This window comes from Equus asinus, chromosome 2, assembly GCF_041296235.1.
Source record: "Equus asinus isolate D_3611 breed Donkey chromosome 2, EquAss-T2T_v2, whole genome shotgun sequence".
NCBI classification, from domain to species: domain Eukaryota; kingdom Metazoa; phylum Chordata; class Mammalia; order Perissodactyla; family Equidae; genus Equus; species Equus asinus.
In genome coordinates this window covers 89,008,391-89,030,000 of record NC_091791.1, presented here as the reverse complement: position 1 = coordinate 89,030,000, position 21,610 = coordinate 89,008,391, and the positions used below count along the sequence as shown (strand labels likewise).

General features: G+C 41.6%; 1 protein-coding gene across 1 annotated transcript in view; it reads right to left on the bottom strand.

Annotated features, from left to right (window-relative positions):
• The window catches only part of PTPN20 (protein tyrosine phosphatase non-receptor type 20), a 66,580-nt gene extending 45,079 nt beyond the window's left edge, over positions 1–21,501 (bottom strand). The window contains exons 1-3 of the mRNA XM_070519473.1: positions 21,460–21,501; positions 19,236–19,333; positions 16,331–16,440 (exon numbers count right to left, since the gene is read on the bottom strand). Of these exons, the coding sequence (XP_070375574.1) occupies positions 16,331–16,440; positions 19,236–19,333; positions 21,460–21,501 (250 nt within the window). The remainder of the gene's footprint in view (positions 1–16,330; positions 16,441–19,235; positions 19,334–21,459) is intronic.
• Between the last annotated feature and the right edge of the window lie 109 nt (positions 21,502–21,610).

Genomic DNA, 21,610 nt, shown 5'->3' with positions numbered 1-21,610 from the left:
ACATTCAGTTAAAAAGATCCAAGAGACGCAGAGCTATCCATGTTAGTTGACAAGATGGAAATAAAACATGAGATGCAGAAAAAGAAGAATAATGCAATATAATATGTAAAACATTTTTAATACACTATGAGTCAAACATAACCTAAATTGTAGCTCCATCATCTGTAGGAAGAAGTAATAAGAATATGAATTATTTTCAATAATAAAAATATCTCAAAAAGTGAGATAAAACAACAGAATGAGGTGAAAAATAAGTTTATAGGCCTAAGAAAATAAGGCCAAAAGTACATGATTATAGAGCTAATAATTAAATCAAACACTGCAAGAAACAAAGCAGACAGTTGAAAACGAACTGGTTCTTGGATAAAGACATGGATACATACATCAATGAGGAGAAGAAGAGGTTAAAAAACAAAAGCTAATGCACAGAAGGACCGCATCAGAAGCTCAGGAGAGAAACTGGAGACAAGGGGAGGAACTGAAGAACTCCGCCCTCGTGGTGCAAGCTTGCAGAGGGGAGCAGCAGCTTCTGCAGGAAAGGTATGAAGCCTGCCCGGCTCCTTTCTCCCTCTCTCCCCTAAGGATTAAAAGCATAGGAAGTTGGGAAAAGGGCAGCAAACTCTAATCCCCTCAAGACACAGGATAAGACCCACTAACACTGGAGATAGCGAGAGGAGGAAAGCATCCTGGGGTCAGACCGTAACACATCCCCCACCCCTGAAGAAAGGGCAGGATAACTGAGACCCAGGGACACTGCATCTGCCTGAGACTCAGGGCAAACAAGGACAACAGAGGATGCCATTCCCACCCCCAACCACGTTAGCAAGCAGCCAAATTACAAATGAGAGCACTCCACTGCTGGGGATTGGACAAGATCACAGAGAGGAACCTTCTCTGAGGTGCAGGCACAATGGGGGGAGCTAGTGCAGGGGGAAGGGCAGACACCGAGGTCAACCCTTGGCACACCCTTTTCCACTCCAAGCACAAGGTAACAACACAGGCACATGAAGCTGGCGGTGCACTGAGAGCAACCACAGCAACACCAAAACCCAAACTGTCCAATCCTCACAAACCGACTCAGCTCCTCACGCTGAAGCTCCCAAAGGAAGAGGCACGTCCATCCCTATCCACCTCAGTCTCCAGAACATGAGATCTGCAGACTGCAACCAAAAAACTATACAGTGACAGAGACGGAAGACAAAGGAAAAATAAAACAAAACTGTCAAGAGACAAAGCAATCAACAGAAGTAGACAGAGATATGACATAAATGTTAAAACTCTCAGACAATGAATTTAAAATAACTAAAAGCGATGCTGAAAGTTTAGTGGAAATAGTAGACAACATGCATGAACAAATAGGGGATTTCACCAGAGAGATGGAAAGCATAAGAATCAAGCAGAAATGCTAAAAACGAAAAATACTGTAATGGAAATAATGCCATCAATGGGCTCAATAGGCTTGATGTAGGCAAGAACAGAATCAGAAAACTTAAAAATAGGTCACTAGGCATTACCCAAACTGAAAGAGAGAAAAGAGTGGGGGTAGAAGAGACCATCCCAAAGCTACTTACCGGCCAGTATCAAACAGACCACATCATTCCTGTAAGTGGAATCCCGAGACAGAAGAGAGAGACAGAACTGGGCAGAAGAGATGTTTGAAATGATAATGGCTGGGAATTTTCCAAAATGAATGAAAGGCACCGAGCCACCTCAGAGCCAAAAGCTCATCATAGACAAGACAAGACAGAAGACGACCCAGAAACCTATAACCAACAAAAACATCTTTCAAAAAAATGGAGAAATAAACATTTCTACAGACAAACAAATACTGAGAGAGCTCATTAGCAGCAAACTTGCACTACAAGAAATGTTCAAGGAAGATCTTCAGGCAGAAGAACAAATATATTCCATAAATGTAGTTAAATATAAAAGTCTCTTTTTTATTAATTTCACTTCTCTGGAGAATAACTGGCTACCTAAAACAAAAATAATGAATACGCATTTCATGCTTATTATGTAAAATTAAAATGCTGGCAATAATTTCACAAAAGATGGTCAGGAGAAATTAGGAAGACACTATAAGGTCCTCACACCACATGTGAAGTGATATAATGTTATTTGCAGATAGGCAAGACATACTGTAAGAAATTAAAGATGCATATTGTAAATCCTAGGATAACCAAGAAAACGCTTGTTTGGTTTTTCATTTTCTTTCTTTCCTTGTTGTTTTTGGTGAGGAAGATTGGCCATGAGCTAATATCTATTGCCATTCTTCCTCTTTTTGCTTGAGAAGACTGGCCCTGGGCTAACATCTGTGCCAATCTTCCTCTGTTTCATATGTGGGATGCCGCCACAGCATGGCTTGATGAGCAGTGTGTAGGTCCATGCCTGGGATCCGAACTGGTGAACCCCAGGCTGCTGAAGTGGAGCATGCAAACTTAACCACTATGCCACTGGGCCTGCCCTAAGAAAATATTTTTAAAAGAGATATAGGAGGTCGGCCCAGTGGCGTAGTAGTTAAATTCATGCCTTCTGCTTCAGAGGCCCAGGGTTCACATGTTCGGATCCCAGGCACAGACCTAGCACCCCTCATCAAGCCATGCTGTGGCAGTGTCCCACATAAAATAGAGGAAGACTGGCACAGATGTTAGTTCAGTGATGATATTCCTCAAGCAAAAAGAGGAAGATTGGCAATAGATGCTCACTCAGGGCCAATCTTCTTCATCAGAAAAAAAAGAGGTATAAATAATAAGCCAATTGGGAACATAAAATGGAATCACAAAATAATCCAAGAGAAGGCAGAAAAATGGGGAAAATGATAAAGAATAGAAGGAATAAATAGAAAACAATTAGCAAGATGGTCGAGTTCAATCTAAGATGGTAGATATAAATGCAAACAGTCTACATACACCAATTAAAGGACAGAGATTGGGAGACTGGGTGAAAAAGCAAGGCCCAACTATAAAATGCCCTCGAGAAACCACTTTACATACAAAACACTGGCAAGTTAAAAGTAAAAGAATAGAAAAATACATACCATGGGAACACTCATCAAAAGAAAGTGGAGTGGCTACAGTAACATCTGAGAACATCTCGACAACAAAGTAGCCTTCAGACCGAGAACGCTACCAAGGACAGAAAGGTCATTAGCAGGCGAGGGAAGGATGAATAAGCAGGGCAAGAGGGATTCTAGGGCAGTGAAACTATTCTGCTTGACACTATGATGGTGGATACATGTCATTATACAACATTTTGTCCAAACCCACAGCATGTACAACACCAACATGAGCCCTCATGTAAACCATGGGCTCCGAGTGAAGACGTGTCACGCAGGCCCACCAAGTGTCACAAATATACCCCTCCAGTGGGGGATGTTGGTAGTGGGGGAGGCCGTGCATGTGCGGGGCAGGGGGCACATGGGAAATCTCAGTACCTTCCACTCAGTTTTGCTGTGAACATAAAACTGCTCTAAAAAATAAAATCTATTTTTACAAAAGATCATTACTAATGAAACAGGGATCAATTCACAGAGAAGACATAACAATGCTAAGTGTGTATGCTCCTAACAGAATTTCAAAATAACATGAAGTAAAAACTGATAGCGCTGAAGGGAGAAACAGAAAAATTCACAATCATAATTGAAGACGTCAATACTCTTCGCTCAGGAATCACTGGAACAAGTACAGAGAAAATCAGTAAGGACACAAAAGAACTGGACAACAGTTTGACCTAAGTGACCTTTATAAAACAGGCCTTCCAACAACAGAATAAAAATTCTTCTCAAGTGCACATGGAACCTTACCCAGATAGACCCTATACTAGGCCAAAACTCAAACCTTAATAAATTTAAAAGAATTGATATAAAGTATGCCCTTGGGGGCTAGCCCTAATGGTCTACTGGTTAAGTTTGGCGTGCTCTGCTTCAGCAGCCCAGGTTTGGTTCCCGGGCATGGACCTACACCACTTGTTTGTCAGTGACCATGCTACGGTGGTGCTCACATTCGAAAAAAAAAAAAAAAAAAAAAGAGGAAGATTGGCAGTAGATATTAGCAGGCAGTGGATATTAGCTCAGGGTGAATCTTCCTCAGCAAAAAATAAAAAAATAAAGAATGCCCCTGGACCATAATGGTATTAACTAAACATCAATATTTGGAAAGTAAAAAACATACTTCTAAGTAACCCAGGAATCAAAGAAGTCACAAGAGAAATTAAAGAACATTTTTAAAAAAGAGACTTCATTGTTTGGAACAGATTTATATTTACAAAAAAAATTAGTAGATAATACAGAGAATTCCCATACATCTGTTGCTACAGTTTCCTGTATTATTAACGTCTTACATTAGGATGGTCCATTTGTTCCAGTTAATGAACCAATATTAATACATTATCGTTAACTAAAGTCCACTCTTCATTCAGATTCCTTCAGTTTTCCTCACCATCTTTTACTGGTCCAGGATCCCATCTAGATTCCACAGTACTTTTAGCTCTCCCGTCTCCTTAGGTTCTTCTTGGCTGTGATGCCATCTCAGACTTTCCCTGTGTTTGACAACTTTGTCAGTTTGAGGAGGGCTGATCGGATATATTCCAGGATGCCCTGCTATTGGAATTTGATGTTTTTCCCATCATTAGCCTGGGGTTATGGGTTTTGGGGGAGGTCACAGAGGAAAGTGCCATATTCATCACATCATGTCAAGGGTACAAACTTGTCAACATGATTTGTGACTGCTGATGCTGGCCTCGAACTCCGGCTGCAGCCGTGCGTCAGGCTTCTCACCACACAGCTCTTCTCTATGTGCAGACCCTTTCCACGCTGCACTCTTTGGAGGAAAATCACTGTGAGCCCACACTTGAGGGTGGGAGTAGAGCTCCTGCTCCTTTAGAGTGGAGAATCCCCATCATTTATTTGGAATTCTTCTGCAGGGGAGATTTGTCTCTTCTCCCCATCTATTATTCTATCCAATAATATACTGATATCAGTATGAACTCACAGATATGTATTTTATACTTTGGGTTATAATCCAAGCCTACATTGTATTGTTGCTCCAATTCTTCCAGCTTTGGCCACTGAGAATGAGAAACATTTGGAACTGAATGTCAATAAAAACATGCAAAAGTCTGGAAAGCTGCTAAAGCAGTATCCACAGGAAGACTTGTTGTCTTATATTAGGAAAGAAGAAAGAACTCATATCAACGAAGAAATCAATGAAATTGAAAACAATAGGGAAAATAAATGACACTAAAAGCTAGTTCTTAGAAAGGATCAATAAAATTGATAAATCTCAAACCAAACTGGTCAAGAAACAAAGAGAAAAAACACAGTTTACCAAATCAAGAATAGAAGAGACGGCACCAATTCAGACATTACAAAGTTAATAAGGAAATATTATGAACAACTCCATTTCCATAAATTAGACAACTGATATGAATGGTACAAATGCATTTAAAGACACAAACTGCCAAAGCTCATTAAAGAAAGAGCTAACCTAACATTCCTATATCAATTAAAGACATTGAATAGTGTTATGGGCTGAACTGCATCTCCTCAAAATTGTATATGTTGAAGTCCTAACCTCAGTACAGTAGAATCTGACTGTATTTGGAGATAGGGTCTTTAAAGGGGTAATTACGTTAAAATGAGGTTATTAGGGTGTGCCCTGATCCAATATGACCAGAGTCCCTATGAGGAGAGGAGATTAGGACACAAATACACATAGAGGAAAGACCACTGAAGATTTAAGAAGAGACCACCTATAAGCCAAGGACAGAGGCCTCGGAAGAAACCAAAACTGCTCAAACCTTGATCTTGGACTTCTAGCCCCCCAGAAATGTGAGAAAATAAATTTCTGCTGTGTAAGCTACCCAGTTACGGAAGCCCTAGAAAATGAATACAAATATGTATTTTAAAACCTCACAAACACACTCTAGAACCAGATGGCTTCATTGGTGACTTCTACCAAACATTTAAGGGAGACATAACAGCAATTTTGTACAAACTCTTCCAGAATATAAAAGAGGAGGGAACACGTCCCAGCTCATTTTATGAGGACAGCATTACTCTGATACTCAAACCAGAAAAAGCCATCACAGAAAAGATAACTACAGATCAACGTCTATCATGAACACAAATGCAAAAAGCCTCAGCAAAATACTAGCAAATCAAATCAAGCTACATATTAAAAGGGTAATACACCACGCTGGGCTTATCCCAGGAATGCAAAGCAGGGTTAACATTTGAAAATCAACCACAGTAACTCACTACCTGCAGAGAAAAGAGAAAAAACTATATGATCATCTCAGTAGATGCAGAAAAAGCACTGCACAAAATTCAACATCAATTCATGATAAAAACGCGCAGCAAACTAAAAGCAGGGAGAATTTCCTCAATCTGATAAAAGGAATCCACAAAAATCCTACAGTTAACATTATATTTAATGATAAAAAACAGAATGCTTTCCCTAACATGGGATCCACTTGTGTATTCTTATTCAACATCCTAGCAAAGGTCCTAGCTAGTGCAATCAGTTAAGAAAAAGACATGAAAGGCATACACATTGGAAATGTAGAAAAACAAAACTTACTTCACAGACAATGTGAGTGTCTACATAGGAAAATTCCAAAGAAGAAACATATAAAAACACTCCCAGAATTAAGAGTGAATTTAACAATGTAAAAAGACAGGAGGGCAATATCCAAAAAACAATCATATTTCTATATACCAGCAATGAACAAGGGAAGTTAAAGTATTTTCTAAAAGTCCCATTGACAATAGCACCAAGACATATGAAATACTGAGATAAAAATCTAACAAAATACGTACAAGATCTGTACATTTAAAACTACAAAACACTAAATACCGAGGAAAGAAATCAAAGTACACCTAAACAGAAAAAGGAAAGCTTCCATCAGGGGACACGACAATGATCCCATCGAGATACATGCGGGGAACGCCACCAGGCCATTCTGGGCTCCTCACGCTACTGAATTAACGGGCAAAGGGGGTTACTGTAATGCATGATGTGGCTGACTCTAAATTTCAATGGGAAATTGGGTCTCTGCTGAACAATAGGAGTAAGAAACAGCGTGTCTAGAACGCAGGTGAGCTTCTAGAGGACTCCCAGGTGATTAAAGTGAATGGAAAACTACAACAATGTAATTTAGGCACGCCTGCTCTTAGCCCAGACCCTTCTGGAATGAAGGTTTGTGTCACTACCAGACAAGGAACAACGACCAACTGAGGTGCTTACTGAGATCAATGAGAATATGAAAGGGGTAGGAGAAGGGAGTTACAGACGCCAGATACAACCATGTGACAGGCTGCACAAACGAGCATGTAATAGTTACGAGTATTTCTTCCTTTTTCTATATGAATATCTGATATGTATATGTATCAGATAAAATATGCATACATAGCAGATATTCATATACATTCACATATATATATATATACACACACACCCCCCCCAGATCTTTTCATTTTCTTTCACAGGATATTGAAGGGGAGTGTGAATCAGCTGAAGAAGAAAGACCATCACTCAAAGACAAAAAAAGAGACTTTGCATCTTCCTTTGGGACAGGGTGAGTGTGTGTTTCCAGTTTCACGCAGGATAGTTGTTACTATCACAGATGGAAGCATAATTTTGTTTTTATTTGAAGATTAAGTGCAATTTAAAGAGATGTGTCTGGGTGCCAAGTTGACAAGGGATGAACTGTGGTGCCTTTGCAATATGTCAACACGGCTAGGCTGAGCTACTTTTCCCAGACCTCCATTTCCTGAATGTTTCCATTTAAGAAGGTCCACAAGAGAGGCTCTTGTGTGAGATGCAGAAGGAGAACGGGAAATAGCCATTTTGCAGACTGGACACACTGTGGCTGATCTTCTGACTCACCTCATTCTTTACACAGAGGGAAGAACTTAATATCATAAAAACGCCAATCCTTCCCAAATAAACAGACATGGCATGCCACTCTAGTCTGAATTTCACAGTGGATTCCACGGGAATGAACAAAATAATTTAAAATTACATAGCAATAACTTGCCCAAATAGCCTACAAATATTTATTTTTTTTAAGGTTTTATTTTTTTCCTTTTTCTCCCCAAAGCCCCCCGGTACATAGTTGTATATTCTTCATTGTGGGTCCTTCTAGTTGCGGCATGTGGGACGCTGCTTCAGCGTGGTCTGATGAGCAGTGCCATGTCCGCGCCCAGGATTCGAACCAACGAAACACTGGGCCGCCTGCAGCGGAGCGCACGAACTTAATCACTCGGCCACCCGGCCAGCCCCAGCCTACAAATATTTATTTGTAAAAAATCAGGGGGAGGATTTGCCTTTTTAGATATTGCTTAGAACTATGATAATCAAAACAGAATAAAATGTCCACAGGAACAAAAAAGTCAATCAGGGAAAAAGTGTGGGGAAGAGAAAGGGATCTAAACACTTTGGGGAACTTAATATGTGATAAAAGCAAATTTAAATTCAGTTGTGAAAGGTGGTTTATTTAGTGAATGGCGCTGGTATAACCGTCTGCTTTTCTACACTTCTGCCATATTTAGCAATTAACTGCCGATGGATTAGTGATCCAAGCAACGTGAGTAAATGAATGAATGAATGAAAATTCTGGGGAAAATTCAGGAGAGTATTTGTATATTCTTCCAGAAAAGAAGATCTTTTTAAACATTCTAGAAACCCAGAATGTTTTTGAAGGTTTCCCCTCTTAAGGTATGGAGTGGGAGCAGAATTTAAAATATATTTGTCAGACAGGCAAGGTGTTAAGATTTCAAACATGTGAAGAGTTCCTATAAATTAATAAGAAAAAATGGGCAAAGGATATAAATATGCAAATGAAAGAAGAGGCTAACAAACATAAAACAAGATACTTGCTCTCACTAGCAATCAGGACAAGGTGAATTAGAGTAATAAGGAAGTGTTACTTTCATACATCAAATTGGCAGACATTAGAGAATTATCCAGTGACGATAAGAATGTGGGAAATTGGAGCTGGCCTGGTGGCACAGCGGTTAAGTTCACACGTTCCGCTTCTCAGCAGCCTGGGGGTTCACCAGCTCGAATCCTGGGTGTGGACATAGCACTGCTTGGCTTGCCATGCTGTGGTAGGCGTCCCACATATAAAGTAGAGGAAGATGGGCACGGATGTTAGCTCAAGGCCTGGCTTCCTCAGCAAAAAAGAGGAGGGTGGGCAGCAGATGTTAGCTCAGGGTTAATCTTCCTCAAAAAAAAAAAAAAGAATGTGTGAAATTGGATGCTTCCAAACAGCTACAGCAAGAATAAATTGCTCTAACCTTTTGGAAAGAAATCTGATGTTATCTATTAAAATATAAGTTGAACATATACTTTGACTTAGTCATGCTACTTCAGGGAATCTAACCCAAATAAAAGCACCAGTACCTGGGAAATGATGTGTGGAAGAACATAGTGCAGGTGAGCAATGGGGAAAAGCCACATGGAGAATGGCTCAGTTTATTACAGGATTTCTACAAAATAGAATATTAGGCAGCCATTAATGTCATGTTAGAGTATGTGTTAACCTATATACATGATATAGTTTAAGTTTCAAAAAATAAGCTTGCAGAGTAACGTATAGCACAATTTTTATTTAAACTTTAAACAGAAAATCTATGTTTTTATACCCTTATGTGTTCAGAGAGAAACTATCAATATTGGTTACCTCTGAGTCAAGATTTCTGATGATGGGAAGAAATTACTAACTTTTTCTTTATATTTCCTTGCATTGATTTTTAATAATATAATAAGCATATATTAAGTATGTAGTTTAAATTTTTTTTAATTGGGACTTTTAAAATATTTTATCAAGGATTGAGTAGGTGAAAAGTAATACTTAAATATCTTTAAGGTATAAAAATAACAACAATCCAAATTAAAAGAGAACATTACTGGAGGGCGAGCACAGGGGGTGAAGGGGAGCACCTACGCGGTGACAGACAAGAAATAATGTACAACTGGAATTTCACAATGATGTACACTATTATGAATCTCAATTAAAAAAATAAAAATAAAATATAAGAGAGCATTACCATTGCCTCTGATGTCCCCACTTGCCCCCCACCCACTCGCTCCCTCAGGAATAACCACTCTTCTGGGTTGTGTTATCATTCCTTTGATCTTGTCTGTTTTGTTGACCACATATGCTCTTTTGCATATTTTGCAAATTTATGTAGATAGAATCATATTTTCTTTCAAATCTTGGCTTTTATGCTGAGATTACATCTAGATGAGTTTGTTCATTTTCAAATTAAATGAATATACTACAACTAATGCATCTATTCCTGCGTGAAGGACATCTGAGTTGTTTACACTTTAAGGCCATTACAAACAAGGGCAGAATGAAGACCTTTGCATACATCTTCTGGAGCAAAAGGGAAAGCTTTCTCTAAGCTAACAACTAGGAAAGGAACTGCTAGGGCACAGGGTGCACGCGTATTAGAAAATGCCAAGCTGCCTTCCATTGTGCCCCATACTCACCAATGTTGACTACCATCATGTTTTTAAATTTTTCACAATCTAGTCAGTGTAAATTGTTCTTCCACTGTGGTTCAATTTTCACTTCCCTGATTCAAAGTTAGGTTGCACGTCTTTTCATATTTCCTCTTCGGTGAAGTGCCTGTTGATGTCTGTCTTGGTCAGCTCCGGCTGCTATAACAAATGGCCGCAGACTAGGCAGGCCAGACAGCAAACATTTATTTCTCACAGTTCTGGAGGCTTGAAGTCTAAGGTCAGGACGCCAACATGGTCGGGTTCTTGGTGAATGGCCTCTTCCTGGTTTACAGATGGCTGCTTCCTTGCTGTACCTTCACATGGTGGAAAGAGAGAGCTCTAGTTCCCTCGTCCCTTATAAGGGCACCAATCCCGGCACAAGGGCTCCACCTTCATGACCTCATTCACACTCAATCACCTCCCAAAGGCGCCACCTCCAAATGCCTTCACACGAATTTGAGGGGGACACATTCAGTCCATAGCACTCCCCCTGGGCCCCCAAAGTTTATGTCTTTCTCACATGCAAAATACCTTCATTCCACCTCAACAGCTCCAGAAGTCTTAACTTGTTCAGCATCAGCTCTCAAGTCTAGAACCCAAAGTCTCATCTAACTATCACCTAAGGCGGATGCGGGTGAGACTGGAGGGACGCCTCGTCCTGGGGCAAAAGTCCTCTCCAGCTGTGGAACCAGATAACTCATGGGCTTCCAAAGATACAACAGTGGGACAGGCGAGGATAAACATTCCAATTTCAAAAGGGGAAATGGGAAGAGAAGGTGATTGTGGTCCCGAGTAAGTCCAAAGCCCAGCAGGGCAAACTCCATCAAACCTTAGGACTCAAGAACAACCCTCTTTGACTCGATTCTCTGCCCTCCAGTCTCACTAGGGCAGAGGCCCGTCCCTAGGACTCCCTGGGGCAGCAGTCCCACCTCCGTAGCTCTGCTGGGCAGTGGTGTTGGTCCTGCCACCATGGCTCTGGGCAGCCCCGCTGCACCCGACACCCCACAACAGTACGCTCTGGGCCTGTGGTGGGAGTGGCAGCCCCAATGGTCTCTGATTCACCCTGGCAGTCATTCTTTCTGGCCCTTGAAGAATAGCGCCTGGCTTCCTGTTGAGATGGCTGATCAGGTCCCTGGCTCATACCCATACTAATACCCCTATCAAACAGGCCACACTCCTCAAGTTCTCTTTTCTTGCAATATGGATCAGCTGAGAATTTTCCAAATCTTTAAGTTCTGGTTCCTTTTTGCTTAACAATTCCATCTTCAATTCATTTCTCTCTTTTCACATTTTACTATAAACAGCTGGGGGAACCAAGCCACTGATTCAATTTGCCAGAAATTCCCTCACAAGTTCTGTCTTCCACAGACACTAGAAGACAAACACGATTCAGCCAAGGCCTCTGTCACCTTATAGTAAGGACCAGCTTTCTCCACTGCCGTATAACACGTTCCCCACTTCCATCTGAGACTTCATCGGCCCTATTTCTGTCAATATTCTTAACATGATTACTCACCTCTTCTCTAAGAAGATGGACGCTTTCTCCACAGCTTTCCTCTTTCTCTTTTTGAGCTCTCACCAGAATCACCTTAAAAGTCTCTGCATGACAATATCAGCTTTTTCCAGCATGCGCCTCAAAACTCTCCCAGCCTCTCCCCATCACCCAGCTCCACCGCTGCTCCCACAGGCTCAGGCGTCTGTCGCCGCCGCACCCACTTCTCAGCACTAATTTCTGTCTTAGTCATGCTTCTGTAACAGACACCACAGACTGGGGGCTTCACGAACAGACACATTTCTCACAGCTCTGGAGCCTAGAAGCCAGAGATCAGGGTATCAGCACGGCCGGGCTCCTGGTGAGAAGCCTCTCCCTGATCTATAGATGGCCGCTTTCATGCTACATCCCCACATGGTGGAGGGAGCAAGCTCTGCTCCCCTTGCCCTCTCATAAGGGCACCACTTACTTGCGTTAGGAAGGCTCCACCCCCATGACCTCATTCAAACTCAGTCACCTCCCAAAGGCCCTGTCTCCAAATGCCACCACTTTGGGGATTAGGATTTCCGTGTACGGATTTTGGGGTGGCAGAAAAGCACAGTCCACAGCAACGTTTCTGCCCAGTTTTCTCTTGAGTTGTTTGTCTTTTACTTATTAATTTGCAGTTCTTTCTATTTTCTGGTCATTAATCCTCTGTTAAGGCAGATCTCAGTAACAGACCCCAGAGGAGCCCAACCATCACCCTAAAGGAAAGTGAAAAGCAGGGAGCTGCGAAAGAAGAGCAGCTGCTGTCTGCTTCCCCCGAGACCAGGCCTTGCTTCTAAGAGCTGGGCCACTGCGTGCTCCTGATGTACAGAAGCAAATGTCATTTGCCACCAACACTAGTTGTCACTAGGGGACCATACAAAGCCACACAAAACCATCTAGTTCTCATACCTAAACACAGATAGAACTCAAAAGAATAACCCTAGATATACCAACTGCAAGTTTCTTGTTCTTCTGTCACTCAGAATGTCACCTCTTTTCCTTTAAAACCCCTCAAAACCACTTGCTTGGCTGGCACTGATCTGAGACCACGGGCTTCCTGCTGCTGCTACAGCAGTAGCAGCTTCAATAAAGCTTTCCTTCTTTCTTTCAACTCAATCTAAGAACACGCCCAAAGACTTAGTTCCACGGACGTTTATCACATCAGCGTACAATATAATAATATTTTAACAAGAACTACCCAAGGTGAACAAGAAGAAGAGACTGACTATATAGATAATTGTGCATTCATACCATGGAATATTATTTGGCTTCTAAAAACTGTAGTGTAAATATATGCTTACTAAAAAGATATATTTACAAATGAATATGCTCTTGTTTTTATTCTAAAAATACATTTACATTCAAAATTCCACTTCTGCCTAAAATGTAGAAAGTTTGTATGAGCACTACTCATACACTAACAGCATACAGAAGTAAAAAAAAAAAAACAAAATAAAATTTTCAAACCCATCAGAGAGCTCTGGTTGCAGGGCAAGCAAGCAGTCTGAAAACTAAGGAAAGACAGACTCCTCTAAGGAGAGACAGGTCACGAACACTGGCTCACTCATGGCAGCTGGTGGGAGAAAGATGTCAGACACTATACAAGTGAGAAAGCAGTATTCCGATGAAAAGCTGAATATATTACTGAAGGCTGAAGGGGGGCTAGTGTGAAAGTATAGCTCCTCAGGAAGCCACAGATGCAAAGAGAGTATACACCCCTCGCAGACTCAACAGACCTGGAGCAAGTACTCAGAAGGAGGACTGGAGACAGGGTGGGAAATGGAAGGAATCCTCCGTTCAGTGGTGTGGGCGCGGAGCAGAGAGTCACTGCCCCTGTGGTGAGTGCACGAAGCCCCACTTGGACCCACCTCTGGCATGGAACAGAAGTCTAACTGCAGAGGAATAGCAGCCGAGCTTGCTGTGCACAGGTGAAGACCCACGTCAGTCGGGAAAAGGGCAACAGAAAAACCCTCTGCTCCTGGAGGAGGGGCAGGAAACAGTGAGCTCAGGATCCTTACCAATCCTATTCCGAGTCTCCTACCTCTAGGTGAGGGACAGGAACCCTCTCCCACAGTAGACCTGCTGCAAATAGAAGGCAGAGTGAGGAGGCCAGAGAGGAGGGCAGCATCACAGGAACCAGGGACAGAGGACCTGCCTGAGGCTGAGACTGGGCCAGGACAACAGAGAGCTGCCCTGCTCTCCTCTCCAGGCTGGCAAGCTCCAGTCTCCTGCTGGAGAAGGCACAAGTGTGGAGAAGACCCCTTCTAAAGCATGGGCACAGGGGGAAGGCTAAAGCCAAGGACAGAACTGGGATGTTAAGAGAAACTCTCTAGCGCTCCAGCTGCCACCCTAAGCACAAGCTAAATCTTGAGGGATTATAAGTCAATGGGTCATCGTAGGTAATGACAGTGACACAAAACCAAAATCCAACTCACGTCCTAATCATGCTAAATCAAGAACCAATACCAATGGCCTAGCAGAGGAACAGGTATGACTATTTCCAGGCATAAATTCTATTTACCTCAATCTCTACTTTTCTATGACCGACACCAACACTCTATCAAAACTTACGAGACACACAAAGAAGCAGCAGCAGCGACAACAACAAAAATCACTGTCAAAAAACAAAGCAATCAACAGAAAAAACTCAGAAATTACCCATCTGTTAGATTTATCAGAGAGGGAATTTTAAATAACTATGATTAATATGTTCAAGCTCTTGTGTAAAAGGTGAACAAAAATGCATGAACAGCTGAGGAATTTGAACGGAGACAGAAACCATAAGATAACGTCAAATGGATGCGTTAACAATAAAAACACTGTAAAGAGCTACAGAATGCTTTCAATGGGCTATTAGTAGATGCAACACAGCCCAGGGAAGAGTCAATCAGTGAAGACGGGTTGATAAAAATTACCTTAACTGAAACACAAAGAGAAAAAGGGGCTATGAGGGAAAAAAGTAAAAAGCCTATTGTTACAGCGTGTTTGGATAACGGTTTGACAGTGACATACTTATGAGTCAGAAATACACTTACGACTTATGACTCCCACTCCTACATATTCACCTTAAAGAAATGGAAACTTAGGTTTATACAAAACCAGGATGTGAATGTTTGCAGTGCTTTTATCCATAATTGCCCAAATCTGGAAACAGTCTGAATGTCCCTCAGCTGGTGAATGGAGAAACAAACTGGTGTAGCCACACAATGGAATACTGTTCAGCAAACAAGATTAAATACTGATAAACAGAATGGTGTGGATGAATGCCAACAGCACTACACTAAGTGAAAGAAGCTGGACTCAAAAGGGAACAAATTTATGCTCCCATTATAAGACACCTTGGAAAAGACAAAAGTAGAGAGAACAGAAATGGTACGGGTTGGCAGGTGCTGGTGGAGGGGTTAGAAGTTGACTGCAAAAGAGCACAGAGATAGCGGAGGGGTGAAGGAAACGCAGTGCATCCGGATGGCAGTGGAAGTCCTTGATCTAACCTCACAGAACTGTAGCTAGAAGGGTGAACTTTACCATATGTAAGATATACTTCAATATTTTAAGAGTAATTTTCTTGTAAACTCTTTCTGTGTGAGACCTCTATTTTAATAATTTCACAGGGTGATATTGCCTTAATTAGATTTGACATTTTTCAAATTAAAAAAAGTCCCTAGAGAAGATGATTCTGGCACATGACAGGAGGTTGAAATGGGGGATCTCTAAGGTCCTCTCTAGCTCCAAGGTCTTGAGGTATGTGATCCCCCAAACTCACACACCCAAATTATACATATACATACATATTCATGGTTATATTTATATTATATACAAATGTAAATACATATACATAGAAAAAATTTAGAACATTCTTCAGTATTATTTATTATACATATTTGTATTTTCCTTTTTCCCACAACCTGTGATTACGTGTAACCCCAAAAAAAGTTATTATTTAACTTAGAAAGAATATACTGTGCAACAAATTAAAATTAAGGAAATGAGGAAGCAGGTCATATTTAAGTCTATACAAACCTATAATCCCTAGTTTAAGAAAATAATAAGAACTCATTTTATTAAATTGGCATGTTTGATATAGTAAAATATTTAAAGAAAGGGTAGAAATTTGCCCTTATGCAAGTGGGGTGTGGAGCATATTCTTCATTTTCAAAAGAAAATCCTAGGAAACCATGTTTTCCCCACTTTACAAAGTTCCTCCGAGCTCTCGCCTGCATCTGTGTTAGAAATTCCCTTCTGCTCCCTCTGAAGGATGGCCTTTCCCAGAGTGTGCTCGTAGCCCAGCACCAAGCCCTACCGTGAAGCCGAGTGGAGGCAGGCTGGGACGGGCCCGCCAGCTCTTCCTCACTGCTCAACCTGTCCCGCAGGAAGGAGCTACTGGTTGACCACATGATGCGTTCACTCTCACTAGAAAAGAAATGGCTACATTGGTTCCTGGTTTCAGAGCATGTATACATTCAAGAAAGGATCCCTGAGAATCTAGACTAATTATTCAATTGACATTCGCCTCCATTTCAGTTCAGCCACCCACTTCCATTGTCAACACCTGGAACTGGTCCACTTCCAAAGAGAGAATTCCAAAGTCCCAATGTCTGCTCACAACTGCCTCCCACTTTCACCTGCCCTGCAAACTGGCCACCTTGAATGAATCCACCTACCCTCCTCTTCCCTCCTTTGCCTCGGCTGTGGGAGAAAAGCACAGGGGGCACTGGGGTTTCTGGCAACAGCAGAGAGGCATTTGGAAAACACGGGCAGGTACCTGTTGGCTTTGCCTAAACCCATTCCCCCACTGCAGCCAGTTCTGAACCAGCACCCTCATGCAGTCCCCACCTTAACTCTCTGCCCTGGTAACAACGTAGGCCCTTCTGGAAAAATGCAGCCAGAAAGCAGGAACTTCAGCTTCCTCTTTTACAGTGTATTCTTAGATGCATCAGCCTTCTTCACTACTCCTCGCTTTCTCCCGGTCCCGAATTAATCCCTCTACGTTCTCAACTCCACGCCTCCTGTCTCCTCTGAGACATTTTTCTAAAGTGCTCTTTTCTTACATATGTATAATTAATCTCCTATCTACAAACTCTTCCACTTTACAAGAAGACTCGATTCTCTCTCCTCTTCAAAATAGAAAACACTTTAAACTTTCTGTCTTCATCTAACTACTGTTCTAACTCCAACAGATTTTTAAAATAGTGGCCCACACTTGCTTTGTTTCTTTTTTAAAGATTTTATTTTTTTCCTTTTTCTCCCCAAAGCCCCCCAGTACATAGTTGTATATTCTTCGTTGTGGGTCCTTCTAGTTGTGGCATGTGGGACGCTGCCTCAGCGTGGTCTGACGAGCAGTGCCATGTCCACGCCCAGGATTCGAACCAACGAAACACTGGGCCGCCTGCCGCGGAGCGCGCGAACTTAACCACTCGGCCACGGGGCCAGCCCCTTGCTTTGTTTCTTTTGCAACCTCTCAGTACTCCACGCCCTCATTGATATGATCTGCTCAGCTCCTGTCGCACTTTCAATTGCAACCCCACTTAACAAAGCCTCCTCATTTGATTTCTGGGTCTAATCTCCAATGTCTGGAGAAAATTCGCCCTAAACTTCAAATTTAATTACACCTGCCCACCAACTTCAGGATGAAACAAGGCTCCTTACTGGACACTTACGTTTTGGACGTTAGCAACCTGGCTCCTGCCTACTTTTTCTTCGTCTCTCTACTAATTTCCTTCATGCACGTTATGCTTCAACCTTAACAAAATAAATGCCCTTTTTTGGTCTCTGTGGGTAATTTCAGGTTTCTTAACTCTTTCTCCTTTTCATCTTTTCTTGACTTACTATAAGTGTTGTTGTTCTCCATTTCCTACCAGCTAACTTTTACCTTGCTGCCAGCAATCTCCCTTCTAGATAATGGATAAAGATAGATAGTCACTAGACACGCACGAATAAAACAAAAAGACTCCGTCTGTGCTTCCTCACAGACAATAAAACGTATAGTCCTCGGTTTCACATATATTGAGACCCTTCACACCCTGGCCCACATTATAGTTTCAGCGCTCCCTCTCATCTTCTCAAGCTCCCTGACCTTCCAATTCACACATAACCTACAACTCCCAACACATAACACCTCTCACCGTTAATAAGGATTTTCACAACTCCTTACTTTTGCTCAAACTGTTCCTCGCATCTTGAAATTTTCTTTCCTCCCTTTTCACCTGCTAGATTTCTATTTATGTGAGACCCGAAATTCAACCAAGGTATCTTTTCTTCAAAGAAGCTGGTGAGGAGCTCCCCCCGTGCAGCTCTCTGCCTTCTGTACCCAGTCTGTGGACTTTGACTCTATAATAATATTTACTACACTGTATTTAAATTTGTTTTTCAACGTCTCTTTCCTTAATTAAACTGTAAACTAAAAGGCAAGAACTATGCAATATTTTGTATTTGTATACAATGCTTAGTATATAATTAGTATCTACTGATTATACTATAGTTTATACTATTAGCATAGAATAGGACCTCAAAATGCCCTCTGAGCCACTATTATTTGTTCATTTAATGCACTTCTGAAAGTTGTACAGACAAGTTTTATACTATACACATTATAATTCAGTGCTATCCCAGGACTGTGGTTAATATTACTTATAAATATCTAAGGAAATATGGCTCAATAAAATGTTTCCTTATTCGATATGTTTTTCATGTAGATCATAAATTTGAACATTTTATAAGCATGTAAGTTGCTGATCTATTATTATTCGAACGGAAATTTACTTTTCTCCTGATCCTTTAAATTTTTCCATATATAGAACCGAGAATTCACCATGCTAACAGTCCTACTGTTTCTAGGGCATTAGTTTCTCTCTGGAAACAGATATAATTTCTAATACCATTTCGCTGTGTACTGAGCTCTACCACATCTAGGTACCCCGCCCTCTCCAAGAGCTCCAACACGTGCAGAAGGCCACAGAACTGGGTAATGGTTGACATGACAGAGAAGTTGAATTCTTTAGGAAAATCTTTTTCTTGTGTTAATACCATACTTATGAGATCATAAATACATCCTAATTCTAGCCAAATCAGGCTGTACTTACTACAAAGAGCTGCATCTTGAACAGTTCATCGAACATTTGAGGGCCGTTATTGGCCGTCTCCGCTCAGAGGGCTGGCTCTGAACGTGAGCGCACGCAACACTCCCTCAAGCAGCACGGGAGTCATACCTGTCTTCAGCGTCTTCAAAAAGATCCTCATAATCTCTGTGGTGGAAATTCTGAAGAGAGACTCCTACTTTCTCTGGGCGAGCTTCATTTTCAAAAACCTACATGCATAAGAAAAAAACAAAATTATGGCCATGATTTTAGGAACATAAGAGTTTAAAGGAAATACGACTTCTCTAGCTTACGAAGAGCAATCAGGTCTTAATAATAGAATTAAAACCACAATCACAGTGTGATTTCTACTCCTGGAAACTCACTCAAAATGTGTAACTCCCTATTAAGTATTTTCCAATCTGTCAAAACAGAGTATAGAGGATGATACATACACAAGTGATTTTTATTGAATCACCCAAGTTATTTTCCAAAAGTTGGTAAAAATAACCTTCATTTTTCTTTAAAAACAACACCACATTATTACTGCAACCCAGAGGAAAGCTTATCACTTTTAGGGAGCCATGAATAGCAAGTTCCTAGCACGCTATTTATTCGTTATTTTAATACGTGTATAACCGATGCAGTGATTCTAGTCTGTCTCGACCGTGAGGTTTTGTCCTGCCCGAGGAACTTCCGTCCACTGTGTTGCACGTGCAGCCTTGTCCACAGCACCTGGCCCACTGGTAAGCAAAACTGAACACAATTAGAGGGGAAAAAATCACAGTCGAATAAAGATTTAGTAAGCGATATCTTAGCCCTCAATTCTGCTTCAATTAATCCATTCATTTGACAATTCTTTCCTGGGGGCCTAGTATGTACAGATACAGTTCTAAGTGCTACAGATAAAACACTGAACAAGAGAGGCGTGTGTCCTAGCCTCGTGGAGCACACATTTCTCATGAGAAGAGAGAAAACATGCAGCAAGCACATGGGAATTACAGCCGGCAAGAAGCATGAATGCAGTGACAGAGTATGCTGAGACACAGCTGCCAGGACTTGAGAGAGAAAAGGACAGCTGAGCAAGGAGACAGGGAAGCATCCTGAGCAAAAGGAACAGCAGGTCACCAGGCCAGGTAGCCTTCCGCGGTCTGGCCCCCATCTCATGCCTCTCTGTTTCTCAGGCAGCATCTCCAGACACAGCCTACGTCCTGTCTTTTCATCTTTTAAAAGTATCTTTTGATGACCTTGATCTTGTAAAACTTATTAATCTTTTCCCCTCTGGCTAATGTGTGTGTGTATGTGTTTTGCTTAATTCCATGAAACTTCCGAGACCTGGAATACCTCGTGTGGGTATATATACAGCTGTCATTCCAGAACAAAGACCCGAACACAATTTTAAAAACAAGCACGTTAATGGAAAGATGTAAACAACCACCCAGTACTCCTATCAAGCATATTCATTTTGCTGAACAAGGCAAAACATATAATTTGCTATATCTTTAGCCTAACATGAGTAAGCACTGTCTGAAATATAAGGTTAACTTATATTTTAGCAGTATGAATTTTAGAATACACTGAATTCTAATGGATTAGCTAGCTGCAATTTTGAATAATATATAAAACATACATTTAAAAAATTCTTTCCCAAGAGAGTAAGAAAAATAACAATTCTCACATATTTTTCTAAAATTTGTTAAGCTTTGCTTTTACTACTTGAGGATTTAACTCACCTAGAATCAATCTGAGTGTATAGCGTAATTTGCTCACTGTGTCCAACCACCACCAACGCTCCTGCTTTCACCTGGACACTCACAAGATCCAAAAGGCCACGCCTGGCGCCAGATGAGCTTTGCAGAAGGATATAAGGAGGGGCCACAACATGTCACCAGGACAGTCTTAGCCTTGCCCTCCTCCGGGCCCCAACAGCATTCGAGGGTCAGCTCAGGGGTAAGGCGGTCAGCTACGTGGGCAGGTACCTAAGGCCCCCTGGCTCAGAAGCTCAAGCTACACAGGAACCAGTATGTCTTGTAACAACCCATGAACCTAACCTCTGGGGATCACAGCAAGGACTTCCCAAATTCACCCCATCTGTACATTTGACCAGACGTTTATCGCCCTCGTCATAACGCTTCTGGTCCAGGAGTCATTTTTACCACAACCAATGCTGCCCAGTAACACAGCCGACATTCCACCTTTATCAGGTTTCCAGAGAAAGAGGGTGCTAGGCCAACGCAAGATTATTTTCTCATTGTGAAGGAAAAAAGGCTGTGTTGACCTTTCCTCACAGGTAGCAATGCAGCGTATTTTTCCTATTAGAACAACCGATTGTAGCAGCACCATTAAGTGAGCAGACTACTCCATCCACAGTACCACCCATCACACAAAGAGTTCCCATAATGCACGAGTCTTTTTCTGGACTCTCCATGCAGTTTCATTGGTCTTATCCGCCACTTCCCATACTATCACCACATTTCCTTAATTCCCACAGCTTTAGGATAAGACTT